We start from the raw sequence: 14432 nt of genomic DNA, 5'->3' as shown, positions 1-14432 counted from the left end.
ATAAAAATATTTATATTTAACCACTAGTATTGCCCCGCGGTTTCACTCGCGTAGTTACTGATCTCGTGGTAGAGTATCTACTAAGTCGGAGTTTTTTTTATCATATCTTGTTCTATCATTAATAGTTTCCACAGCGCACGCGATGACAGATTTTTATGGATAATAATTTTTTCACACCTTGGGTTATATTATTGCATTTTAATTAGGGATCCCTATGTTTATGAAAATGTAATATAGCCTATGTCAGTCAATGAAGATGTAGCTTTCTAATGGTGACAGAATTTTTGAAATCGGTCTAGTAGTTTTTGTGTGAAAACATTACAAACATACAGTCAAAAACACAAATGTTTCCTCTTTATAATATTCGTATAGATATCGTCAACCTTAACAGAAGTCAGCGGTGAGTTCACTCATAAATTTATTAAGCGCCCCCGCTGAGACAGGTTACAAAAATTAGACATTATGGTTATAACTTTAAAATATTGTATCCTAAATTGTAATTTATGTAAAGGTTAATTTGTTAGACTTTTATATCTTACTTTTAGTTTTACATCACAAAAGACGTACTTAGTTATTTTTTTTAAATCTTTTTATAGTGTTTATACGAAAAATTCTGCCATTCATCTAAGCAGTCCTATTCCCCGCGGTCCGACAGTACTATGTATAATATATTATAAAAAAATAAAAATCTGTCTAGGCCTCAGATTTCTGTATCTGTTTCCTGATCATTTGTCAATCTAATAGCCAAGTTGGTGATCAGCCTCCTGTGCCTTATCATCCGTCACCCGTCGACTTTTTGGACTTAAGGCAAGCCGATTTTCTCACGATATCTTCCTTCACCGTTCACGCGATTGTTAAATGAGCAAATAGAAAGAAAGTCTATTGGTGCACAGCTGGGGATCGAACCTACGACCTCAGGGATGAGAGTCGCACGCTGAAGCTACTGGGCCAACACTGGTCTAATAATATATTATACGATTACATAGTATAATTAATCATGTGAATCCTATATAATATTTTACAGCGTTTTGATCTACACAAGATAGCTCCTTTAAAAAAAACAAGAATCTTGACAACCATTGTTTTTGGCCTGATATCGATGTTGATATTTTTTCTCATATCTCACTTATGTTAATCTGGCCTTAAACGTATTTTATAGAACCGTACGAAACGGAGAAGCCTCGCGAGTGAGGTGCAGGCTCGGAAATGCTTTTCATATTGAATTAATAGTCTGATAATTGCAAGCAGGTATTCATCGTTGAAAATGGAGCGCTAATAACGAACAGGACAGGCATGGCAGCACAATGGAGGGTCTGCAACGTGTCTGGGGCGCAATCTGTTCGCGTGTCAGTTTACGCGTATAACAGAGTGGGACACAGCGAACCCCATACGGTCACTGTTGGGTTACTTAAACATCCGCAGCGGCATTCGGGTTAGTAATAATTAATTTAATTAATTTGAAATGTTTTGTACCGCTTTGGGTGTTAACTTTCCTTAAAAGATCAGGACAGCCGACAGGGCATATTTCAAATGTAAAATTAATTTAATGTGCTATAATTCGGAATGAATATGGTTTAGTGAGCAATGCTTTTGAAAATTCAACTCAAGCGTTGGTAATTTAGTATTCGTTGGAGGATTGTCACAATCTTAGTTCTGTGATGGGTAATAACCTTTGCCTTGAGCCTTACAAAAAATGGTCGGCAGTGACGAGGTATGGAATGCAGTGGTATCCTTCTGTGAGCATGTCATGCTACAGAAGGAGACAGCAGAACGAGAGAGGGAGCGCTTTAGGACGAATCCTAGGGGTAGAAGACGGGGAGTAAATAGGAGAAGATATGCCCATCTCCTACCTCCTATGTAGTGTATACTGCACCGGAGGTTTTTGAGTGTAACATGCCGTTGAGGTCCCGGTAGAATGCGACAGCGACCCCGGAGCCTCTGTAAAGCCGGGTCCACATTTGTAGCATGTTGACGTATCACGATCAGTCGTATTGTATCTCGTATCTGTATCATAAATATGGACGCTCATTTTGTCCATGTCGTATATTTAAGGCGTATCTTGTAAAAAACGCGTCCATACTTATCAAATGCTGTATCATGTCAGTGTATCGGCTTTAACTTTACAAATATAGACGCTTCACTTTTCTTCCGATGTATCCTGATGCGCGTGTCTTTCAGTGCACCTTTCCCTTCTCGTACGGTTCAGTCATGTCTTCGTTCCCAAACGGTTTAGCCATGTCAGCAATTGCTCACAGTTTGGCGGTGACTAGCGCCTGTTATATTATCATTAATAGTATTTAAAAAAAAGTTAAATCCAGACGTAGACGGCGCTGGAAATGTTTAGAAACCGAAACAAATATGGTGGAATACGATTGATGAGAGATTTCAAATTTCAGCATACCAGCGGAAAATACAAAAATTTCACTCGCATGTCACCCATTGATGTTGTGTATTCCCTTTGATGATCGCGAAAAAACCGACACAGGATGGTTCGGGGTGTATCAAGTATCGTATCGCGATACAGTATCGTGATACAGTGTCAAAATACGTCCATACCACCGATCGTGATACGCGTATCGGATACGAGGTGTATCAAGATACGCGCTTAGTGCGGATCGGGCCGTATCCGATACGACATGTATCATAAACGGGTATCATTTTGCGTCCAAACTAACGATCATGATACGCGCCGAAGCCACGCAACGGAGATACGATACACCGAAATGCTACAAATGTGGACCCGGCTTTACGCGGCTATGTCGGAACTACTCGAGGTGGTTTTAGTGGGTATTGCTCACCCAGTCTCTGAATAGCAGAGATTTTGGCGTGGGTCAAGTCCCACATACCCCTGTTCAGGGGATGCGCAAATGCATTTCCACCTCGGATATAAAAAAAAAAAAGGTAATTTAGTATTAAAACTAAGCCGGGGAAATGTTCATTAATTTTCTATCAATTTAATGACATAACTACCCATTACAATTGCGTAATGATGTGATAGTGCAAAGCGCACACGCAAGGCGCTACTCAGTTTTGTATTAAATTTTTTTGTCACAATTCTGTTGCGTTCACAATACAATTAAAGGTATTGTTCGTTCTTTGTATTCTCAAATCTTACCTTCAATCTATAAACCAACTAGCAGTGCCGTATAATATTCCCGTTGATTTGTTTTAGTTTGAATTACATTTCTCTATTTTGTCTTGTTTAAGTTCTAGCTTTCGTCTTAGTAAAAATGTCTTTAAATATTTGCCGAATATTTTTAAGGTTCAGCGTCAAGCCCTGTCAGGGGCTGGAAAGCGTTAGCATAACCACGTTCTTCCCCTTATAGAAACAACACGATTAAAAGTATTGTTTGCGCTACGAAATCATACAAAAATTTAAAGTAAAGCTTGAAATAATTCCTATCTATATTTAAACTATTTATAACTTTAACGATTCTGTGTAAAGTATTGTTCGTGCCATAAATGTTCTATTGAAATAATATCTAACCCTTTTCATTTATTCGAGATAATATTTAAGAAGGGTACACTTTATTTTAATCCAATTCTGGCATTTGGCTAATTTATCGTTTCCTGCCCTTAGCCTAACCAATTTATGTTTATTCAAATGTAATTTCTTCAATGCGGAAGTGAAGTTTTGGGCAAACAATGATCTATATTATCCTTAGTATTTATTTAGGAAAGCTATTGTATAGTTTTGCAATATATATTTTTGCAAAGCTATTTTCCTTTAATACTTAATTATTATATTATCTAAATTAATTGAATAACTATCCGGAGATCCCCTCTTTAAATCATTAATTAGTTAGATAACTGTCATAATTATTGCGTAGCACCGTTCATATAATATTGATTTATATCATTCCGCGTTTTTCCCAAAGAGGTAGACAGAGACCACGCTTCTCTCGCTTCATCCACTTTTATGAAATTTACCATGTATGCTCGGGGGTTATTATGGGTAATTTAACTTGTCCCTTCTCTAGTACTTCTTGGTCCCGGTATCGGTCAATAATCGGTAAAAATTATATCAATGACAAATAATCAGTCATATTCACCGGTTCGTTCATTTGTTTTATTACCATACTCGATTAGTTGCGTTGTATAATATAAGATATTTACAGGTATTTCGTCAGTCAGTGTACAACTATCGGCCGTGCTGGTGTCGGTACTCTGCGCTGTGAGTGTACTTATTTGCGTCGGCACATTAGCAACGTTTGCATTGTGCTACCGGCACTGTCAGCCGAGACGGGGTAAGTTCCACAAGTTTTATTGGTTTGTTAGGCAAATCCTATTATTTATTTAGAGTTTTTTTTATAAAGCGTATGAAAACGCTGATTGTAATTTTTTTTTAATGAAATACACTGAAATTCAATCATTGCATTGATTATGATTGGCTATCATCATCGACCAATCACAGTCAAGCGCCACGATTCTTGGATTTTCAAAAATTACTGTTAACTCACCAGTGTCATATGTCAAAACGTTTCTTTTCAACCAATGCCTGAAAAAAACCTAAAGAATCGGTGACAATATAATTTTACGAGTCACTGCCCTCAGTCCATACTGTATACTAGTGAGACAATTTTGATGAAAAATGATAGTACTGTCTTCGTAGCTTCTACGTGTAATTTCAACGTAGTTCAATTGTTTTGGAGGGCATAAAAACATATGTCAAAGTCTTTAAAATTAGCTTCTTGATCAAAAATGTTACATAAACAGCTTTAACGGTTTTCCGATGAACCTTGTAAGCTTGCTAAAAATGGTAATGCAGTCCCGTGAGATGCGTTTCCCAGAATATTGAAGCTCAGTAATTTCCATTTTCTAGGGCATGTTGGGAATGAGACCTGCTTTCTTATAATTTACATAAATCTAAACGCAATAACTAAGCTATGAACTGAATATTTTTAAAATTACTTTAAGGCGCAATGGTGGACTTTATATTCACTTTAATTTTAAACTTACGTTATATGTATTTGTTTATAGCCAAATGGTGCTTCTAAAACACACACATATATTCCTTAACTAAGCTACTTAGAATTAAAAAGGCTATTTCTAATTATTGTATTGGTAAGAGGTTACAAACATTTTGTAAAAAAAACCTTGGCGATTTAAAAGAGCGGTGGGGGTTTATTGCCAGTTCTTATCCTCCGTTCTACGTTCTTGATTTAAGAACTGGCAGTAAATGTAAATTTAGAGGGATTAATTACTGACAATTTAAATTTTTTTAAATTACATTAGTTACCTACATGAATTATGATATTTTTTTTATTTTCATCTAGGATTGCACGCATGTGGAACGTCTTGTTTGGTTAGATATATAGATAATATTACAGCATTTTTTTCTTGATACGTTGTAATTTTTTCGTAGGAGAAAAACCGGAAAAAGCGAAAGGCCGCGACGAATCAACCAAAGTTCTCCTCGAAGACAAATCAGAGGCGAAAGACGAGAAACATTCAGACACAAACCCAGACATAATACAAATAGAAACCAAGAACATCGCCGTGACAGAGACCGCGCAACCGTTACTTTCTCACGGGCATCATGTGCATCCATACAACATTGATGCAAATACACCGAGTTTGAGTTTAGAGCCGTTGGAATTAAGTTATTTGCCCATGGACACAAGTAATTTGGTGAGTTGACCGTTTGATCTAACATTTATTTATATTATGTTAAATTCAGGAACATTAATTTATTTATTTTAAAAGTTAGTTTAATAAGTGTTGGCCTAGGCTTAAACGTGTACCCTCATCCCTGAGGTCGTGCTTTCAAATTAGGGTTGTGCACCACTGGAATATTCCCTTGCTCGAACGCTGAAGGCAAACATTGTGAGGAAACCGTCATGTCTAAAACCCAAAACACAGAAGCATAGAAGCCTGAGCACCTACTTGTCTATGAGATACAAATTATCAAAGACACGGGTGCAATCTGAGGCCTAGACCGTTTAGGGTTGTAGCGCCACTGGAAAGTTATTACTTTAAAAAATAATTTGTAATGGTGTGTTCTATACACGTCGAACAAATTTTATGTCTTTACTAAGACCAATAATACAACCTGTAAATTTGTAACCCATACCATCAATATATTACAAAACAGGTATCCGATCCAACTCTGTTATCGATTAAGCTTATTCAAATTCAGCTGTTCATATAATATAATTACTTGATGTGTAGTAATGATTTTTATATTGAAAACTTTATCTTAAAAATAATATGTATAAATAGTTACTATTTATTTCCAACACACAAATATACAGTATTTAAAATATTCTTACCCTAAGTAGAATAATATATAATAATAATTAAAAATTAATCAATAGAAAATTAAAACAAATTTAAAAAAGTTTTCAGTGTACCTTTAATTATGGGAGCACAAGAACATTTTTATACTATGTGCGCAGTAGCAAAGTGCGGGTGACAGTTTCGGTAACGTTCCGTTTCACTCTTAAAAGGTGCCGCGATTTACAAATTATACTTAGTATTTCAGCTGTACCACATTCGTAATATATTAATTTATTAATAACTGTAGTAATTTAAATTTAACCCATCCACAATGTTCTACAAATTAAATCAAATTAAAGAAAAATTAAGCAACTGTCACCGGCACCATGCTACAGAGCACATAGTATAATTAACATTTTTTCTTGGTTCTTTTTAACGCATTGCGAAGCAACAACATACTTCTAATAATGTCTTTATATTCGACAACAATTTCAAACTAACGATTAAAACGCGTTACTAACTATTTTAAAATGTAAGTATGGAGTTTATTGCCCATTCTTTTTCATTATGTGGCGTAATTAAAGAGTTTGTAAACATTTCACAATGAGGGGTTCAAAGTGAACTATTTAGAGGAATAAACACAGATCGGAATTTCATTAAACAGTGCTAATCAAAGCGAAATAACATTATTGTTAATTACACAATTCAAGTCTTTCATTTCACACGTAAACTAAACTGAAATTGACTTTTGTTCATATAAATATAATGTATAATTTGTGAGGGACGGTCAGCCATTCAGCCAGGTTGTCCAACCTGTAAAAAATTCTTTTAGTAATATAAATAATAATATCATTCAAAACTTCCTGATAGCGCTGTAGCTCTATTATACTCATTCCAGAGATCTATATCCAAAATATTCGATATACAACATTTCTTTAAATGATTATTTTTATTTATCTTCCACAAGCAAGATTAGGTATGGACCGCACCGCCTTATATATATTTTTATCTAGATAATTCAGCGGTACAAAAATATTTACCAAAAAGCTAATTCAATACAGTCAGCCTGCCATTTTTGTTTTCAATTTTATATAACGATTTAGTTCATGTCAAAGATCGAACAGTAACTTTGTTTCGCTCAAAGGGAAGGCTTAGGTATTTCGACCACTTAGGGTGATTCAGAAATGACTTCCATATGTCAAAATCGTATTGAAGTCTGTGATACGCGGGTCATAGTTTACACTAAGGTCCGTTTCTCAATACCCCTAATTTTCGCGTTTAATATCGTTTTGGTAGCTCAGTTAATTCGGTATTCGAAATTAGTTCGAATTTCAAACTACGAATCAACACAAACTACTGTTTATTAATATATCTTAATCGGAAGAGATCGCTTTACGTTCATATCATATTAATACAGACATTAGACCGTCAGTATGTAGGCAAATAGAGTGAGTATGTTTGAATATTCATACTCCACTTAAATAAACGTGAAACCCCACCGTGAAATTCAATAATTATAATATCCGGTTAGACCAGTAGCATCAGGAAACTATAATTCTAACAGCTTCTGTTTCCCGCTTCGCCTATTAGCCAGAGATTATTTCACCTATCAAAGACATATCATTTAAGGCTTGTACAAAATGGCATTAGAGGTCTTCTTTCTTTATCATTTTTAATCTGTAGTTTGATCCTACGAATGACATTATTGAGTGTTTACGTGGTTTTTTTTATTTAGTAATAGTTAGGAGAAATTTATGAACTAAATCTCTGTAATCACAATTTAAGTATCTTGAACATATAAATACAAATAACCAAGGGAATATCTAAGTAAAGTTTGTTTACAACACATGATACAGTGTCTATATCTCAATAAAATGAAGTTCTACGTACGCCCGCGGGTGCTGAAAGAAAAATATCTTATATGGTCCCAGTACATGTTTGTATCTGCAGTAAACAGCCTGCAGCACTGTCTAGTTAACATATCGAAAGAAATAATTTAATTCAATTCGCCGTTATATCAAAAAGGCCGTCTGTTTTATATAAAATATGTCAATTTTGTATTGACATATTTTATATATAGCAATTACAGTAATTATTAATTATAATTTAAATTAAGTGATAAATCCAAATTTTTCGCAAAATTGATTATATTATGAGTATGATAGTAGAATTAAACATTCGCACGTCATGTATAAAATAAATCAGTGGCGCTACATCCTTTTTAAGTCTTGGCCTCAGATTTCTGAATCTGTTTCATGATATTTTTTTTAATGTAATAGGCAAGTAGATGATCAGCCTCCAGTGCCTGACACACGCCGTCGACTTTTTGGGTCGACATGACATGTGACATGTCGGTTTCCTCACGATGTTTTCCTTCATCGTTCGAGCTAAATGCGCACATAGAAAGAAAGTCCATGGGTGCACAGCCGGGGATCGAACCTATGACCTCAGGTATGAGAGTCGCACGCTGTAGCCACTAGGCCAACACTGCTCTCCTCCTCACGTCATGTATATTAAACCTATAAATCGGTATATATCAGGCACAGAACAGATCACCTACTTGCCTTTAAGAAGAATTGATCACGAAATATATACAGCCATCTAAGACCAAGACCTAGTGGTTGTAGTGCTACTGATAATATATTAGTAGCATAGTAAATCATATAAAATAAAACCTCAGATGAATTTAAAATCTTAAAATAAAATTGCGTCTAGCATGAAAGCGAATTATAACCACAACCAAAAGGTTTCATAAAACGCTTGAATATAACAGAAATTATCAGCAAAACATACTCCAGCGCATAACCGAGGTTGTAAAAATAAGGTTAAAAGACATTAGGTATTCATATTGCACAACTCACAAACTCTATAACTAGGTTTATCTAGTTTCAAAAGTATTTTAGTTTGAATTTCAAAGTTTATACAAGGAAAGTTAAATAATAAATATTCAAGCGAATTATCGCTTCGTATACTTGTTGTACTAGGAGAAAAAGGGATTAATAGATCGTTTTGACAATTTAAAAGTTGTAATATTATGCTTTTTCGTATAATTACGATTATGAGAATTAGTATTCGTGACATTCAGAGAAAATTTAAAGCTCTACAAAAATCTAATGAATACTACAGTCATTGTAAAAAAACTATAGACAAGCTTAGAAGAGTATCAAGATGGGTTAAACATAACGTAATATAAAATCTGCCATCACTGTATCACACAGTGGTGGCAAACAACAATATATGTATAGATAGAGACAGAACATGTTATGCTTTGTTCTGCTCACACAATTGCATTGTTACATATACAACTAAGACGAAAGTATAATAAATTAAATATATTGAAAAAAATAATACTTACTTATAGGAGTAAAAACAACAAAAGAAATTTAAAATGTTTAAATACTAAAACTACGCTGTAACTCTGTTTAGCTGTACTACGTTCCAGCGTAGGCGCTTAGCACTTGCCATTCCTCTTGATCGCTCTACGTCTTTCCCGGCCAAGTTAGGTCATTATCTACGCTCAAATTCTGCCTTACAGAACACATACATTTATATTATACTATCTGACCCGGCAACGTTTTGCCATGTATATTATTTCTACGAAACATTTTCTTAGTTCAATAAAAATAACCATCTACTATACTAAAAAATAGGAGTTGATCGTAGAGGGGTGAAAAATAGAGGTTGTATGTATTTTTGTATACTGTATCATATAAATATAAAAACAAAAAAATTGTCTAAAAAATATTAAATAAAATTTTGGGGTGGACACCCCTTATCACTTAGGGATTTAAAAGATAGATAGTAAGCCTATTCTCAGACTTACTGAATATGCATAAAAAATTTCATAAGAAAAGGTCAAGCCGTTTCGGAATTGTATGAGAACGAACATTGTGACCCGAGAGTTTTATATACAGGATGGGCCATAAAGGTGTTGGCGGTTTCAATATTCAATTAAAAAAAAACTACGAGACATAACAAAAATATATTTGTATTTTTAAAAACTAGAAACACAGGAATTTTAAGACCTAAAAATAGTGTTGTCCTAATGACCTCCCTCGACTGCTTGGCACTCTAGGAACCGAAGTCGCAAATTTTGGAAAACTCGTTTAAAAGTCGTTTTCGGTATTTTGCTACTTTCCCGAATAATATTCGTCTTCAGCTGCTCCAAATTGGTCGGATTATTTTCGTAGACTACCGATTTGAGTTAGCCCCATAGAAAATAATCGCATGGAGAGAGATCGGGGCTACGTGGTGGCCATTCAAATTCCCCTTTTTTCGAAATGAGTTTTCCGGGAAACACATTTTTCAGCAGCTCTATGGATACCCTAGCCGTATGACATGTGGCCCCATCCTGTTGAAACCACATCCCCGAGGTATTGCCTTGAAGTTCTTGCAAAGCTGGCACCAAAAAGTCTCTTATCATGTTGCAATAATTGTTAGCTCTAACCATCATCGCTTGCCTGAACTGAAACATGAACTCGCTCCACAATGTCGGTTGATCTTGCAGAAGCTGGGCGACCACTAGGCGTAATTGGTACTGTTGAGCCGGTTGTTTCGAACATTCTGATCCATTTCCGTATCACATTGGCGCTTGGAACTTCACTTAAATCGCGTAAACCGTGTTCATGTCGATACAAACGTGCAGAAATCACAGATTTATTGTTTTCGTAATACGCTCGGATACAAAATGCACGCTGCGCTCCCGTGTACGGCTCCATGGCGACTAAATTTCCAGGAAGCGGGGCAGCTAACAACATATCCCGCAGCTGCCCCGCGCCACGCGTTTCCGAGAAATTGAAGAATTAAATCGCCAACACCTTTATGGCCCATTCTGTATATACCTAGAGATTCAAAAGTTTTATTTACTAACTTTACACAGACTACATTATAATATTTACTAGGACTACATTATAATATGTAGTCTGTGTAATAAACTAGAATAGTACAGACTAAATATTATCAACACTTAAAGATATATTTAATTTCGTAGCTCCCACAGATAAATTGCGGTTTCTTATTATTAACGAAGTATAAAAATATTCCAAGGTAAATGAAAGTAAGAAAAATTCCAAAAACCTTAATTTATTCTAATACGAGGGAAAATTGCGGAGTGAAATCTAAATTCAGAACTTAAATGAAACTTGAATAACTTCAAGTATATTCGAGGATTCTAATTTCAAATTCTTATTCGTTTTTATTTGAACTTTAGCTTTAGAATTAGGCTTGTGGATAAAACTCATAAATTAACGGTACAATTAAGTTATTTGCCCACAGAATATCGATTGCCGCATGATAAGGTGTATGAAGACTGGCCGAGGTATAAGAACGCTTTGCCCATGGACACAAGTAATTTGGTGAGTTGACCGTTTGATCTAACATTTATTTATATTATGTTAAATTCAGGAACATTAATTTATTTATTTTAAAAGTTAGTTTAATAAGTGTTGGCCTAGGCTTAAACGTGTACCCTCATCCCTGAGGTCGTGCTTTCAAATTAGGGTTGTGCACCACTGGAATATTCCCTTGCTCGAACGCTGAAGGCAAACATTGTGAGGAAACCGTCATGTCTAAAACCCAAAACACAGAAGCATAGAAGCCTGAGCACCTACTTGTCTATGAGATACAAATTATCAAAGACACGGGTGCAATCTGAGGCCTAGACCGTTTAGGGTTGTAGCTCACTGGAAAGTTATTACTTTAAAAAATAATTTGTAATGGTGTGTTCTATACACGTCGAACAAATTTTATGTCTTTACTAAGACCAATAATACAACCTGTAAATTTGTAACCCATACCATCAATATATTACAAAACAGGTATCCGATCCAACTCTGTTATCGATTAAGCTTATTCAAATTCAGCTGTTCATATAATATAATTACTTGATGTGTAGTAATGATTTTTATATTGAAAACTTTATCTTAAAAATAATATGTATAAATAGTTACTATTTATTTCCAACACACAAATATACAGTATTTAAAATATTCTTACCCTAAGTAGAATAATATATAATAATAATTAAAAATTAATCAATAGAAAATTAAAACAAATTTAAAAAAGTTTTCAGTGTACCTTTAATTATGGGAGCACAAGAACATTTTTATACTATGTGCGCAGTAGCAAAGTGCGGGTGACAGTTTCGGTAACGTTCCGTTTCACTCTTAAAAGGTGCCGCGATTTACAAATTATACTTAGTATTTCAGCTGTACCACATTCGTAATATATTAATTTATTAATAACTGTAGTAATTTAAATTTAACCCATCCACAATGTTCTACAAATTAAATCAAATTAAAGAAAAATTAAGCAACTGTCACCCGCACCATGCTACAGAGCACATAGTATAATTAACATTTTTTCTTGGTTCTTTTTAACGCATTGCGAAGCAACAACATACTTCTAATAATGTCTTTATATTCGACAACAATTTCAAACTAACGATTAAAACGCGTTACTAACTATTTTAAAATGTAAGTATGGAGTTTATTGCCCATTCTTTTTCATTATGTGGCGTAATTAGAGTTTGTAAACATTTCACAATGAGGGGTTCAAAGTGAACTATTTAGAGGAATAAACACAGATCGGAATTTCATTAAACAGTGCTAATCAAAGCGAAATAACATTATTGTTAATTACACAATTCAAGTCTTTCATTTCACACGTAAACTAAACTGAAATTGACTTTTGTTCATATAAATATAATGTATAATTTGTGAGGGACGGTCAGCCATTCAGCCAGGTTGTCCAACCTGTAAAAAATTCTTTTAGTAATATAAATAATAATATCATTCAAAACTTCCTGATAGCGCTGTAGCTCTATTATACTCATTCCAGAGATCTATATCCAAAATATTCGATATACAACATTTCTTTAAATGATTATTTTTATTTATCTTCCACAAGCAAGATTAGGTATGGACCGCACCGCCTTATATATATTTTTATCTAGATAATTCAGCGGTACAAAAATATTTACCAAAAAGCTAATTCAATACAGTCAGCCTGCCATTTTTGTTTTCAATTTTATATAACGATTTAGTTCATGTCAAAGATCGAACAGTAACTTTGTTTCGCTCAAAGGGAAGGCTTAGGTATTTCGACCACTTAGGGTGATTCAGAAATGACTTCCATATGTCAAAATCGTATTGAAGTCTGTGATACGCGGGTCATAGTTTACACTAAGGTCCGTTTCTCAATACCCCTAATTTTCGCGTTTAATACCGTTTTGGTAGCTCAGTTAATTTGCTATTCGAAATTAGTTCGAATTTCAAACTACGAATCAACACAAACTACTGTTTATTAATATATCTTAATCGGAAGAGATCGCTTTACGTTCATATCATATTAATACAGACATTAGACCGTCAGTATGTAGGCAAATAGAGTGAGTATGTTTGAATATTCATACTCCACTTAAATAAACGTGAAACCCCACCGTGAAATTCAATAATTATAATATCCGGTTAGACCAGTAGCATCAGGAAACTATAATTCTAACAGCTTCTGTTTCCCGCTTCGCCTATTAGCCAGAGATTATTTCACCTATCAAAGACATATCATTTAAGGCTTGTACAAAATGGCATTAGAGGTCTTCTTTCTTTATCATTATTAATCTGTAGTTTGATCCTACGAATGACATTATTGAGTGTTTACGTGGTTTTTTTTATTTAGTAATAGTTAGGAGAAATTTATGAACTAAATCTCTGTAATCACAATTTAAGTATCTTGAACATATAAATACAAATAACCAAGGGAATATCTAAGTAAAGTTTGTTTACAACACATGATACAGTGTCTATATCTCAATAAAATGAAGTTCTACGTACGCCCGCGGGTGCTGAAAGAAAAATATCTTATATGGTCCCAGTACATGTTTGTATCTGCAGTAAACAGCCTGCAGCACTGTCTAGTTAACATATCGAAAGAAATAATTTAATTCAATTCGCCGTTATATCAAAAAGGCCGTCTGTTTTATATAAAATATGTCAATTTTGTATTGACATATTTTATATATAGCAATTACAGTAATTATTAATTATAATTTAAATTAAGTGATAAATCCAAATTTTTCGCAAAATTGATTATATTATGAGTATGATAGTAGAATTAAACATTCGCACGTCATGTATAAAATAAATCAGTGGCGCTACATCCTTTTTAAGTCTTGGCCTCAGATTTCTGAATCTGTTTCATGATATTTTTTTTAATGT

General features: G+C 34.3%; 1 protein-coding gene across 3 annotated transcripts in view; it reads left to right on the top strand.

The window, feature by feature from the left end:
• Nucleotides 1-14432, top strand: part of LOC125058679 — a 54372-nt gene that overhangs the window by 32744 nt on the left and 7196 nt on the right. For 2 of the 3 annotated variants that reach the window (XM_047662800.1, XM_047662799.1), the window contains exons 16-19: nucleotides 1249-1432; nucleotides 4119-4247; nucleotides 5366-5603; nucleotides 11480-11573. In XM_047662800.1, coding sequence (XP_047518756.1) covers nucleotides 1249-1432; nucleotides 4119-4247; nucleotides 5366-5603; nucleotides 11480-11573 — 645 coding nt within the window. Of the gene's footprint in view, nucleotides 1-1248; nucleotides 1433-4118; nucleotides 4248-5365; nucleotides 5632-11479; nucleotides 11574-14432 lie in introns of all 3 variants that reach the window. The other variant, XM_047662801.1, reaches the window with a different exon arrangement.

Source organism: Pieris napi, chromosome 18 (genome assembly GCF_905475465.1).
Source record: "Pieris napi chromosome 18, ilPieNapi1.2, whole genome shotgun sequence".
Classification (NCBI taxonomy): domain Eukaryota; kingdom Metazoa; phylum Arthropoda; class Insecta; order Lepidoptera; family Pieridae; genus Pieris; species Pieris napi.
The sequence above is the reverse complement of the archived record's forward strand: the minus strand, read 5'-3'. Positions and strand labels throughout refer to the sequence as shown.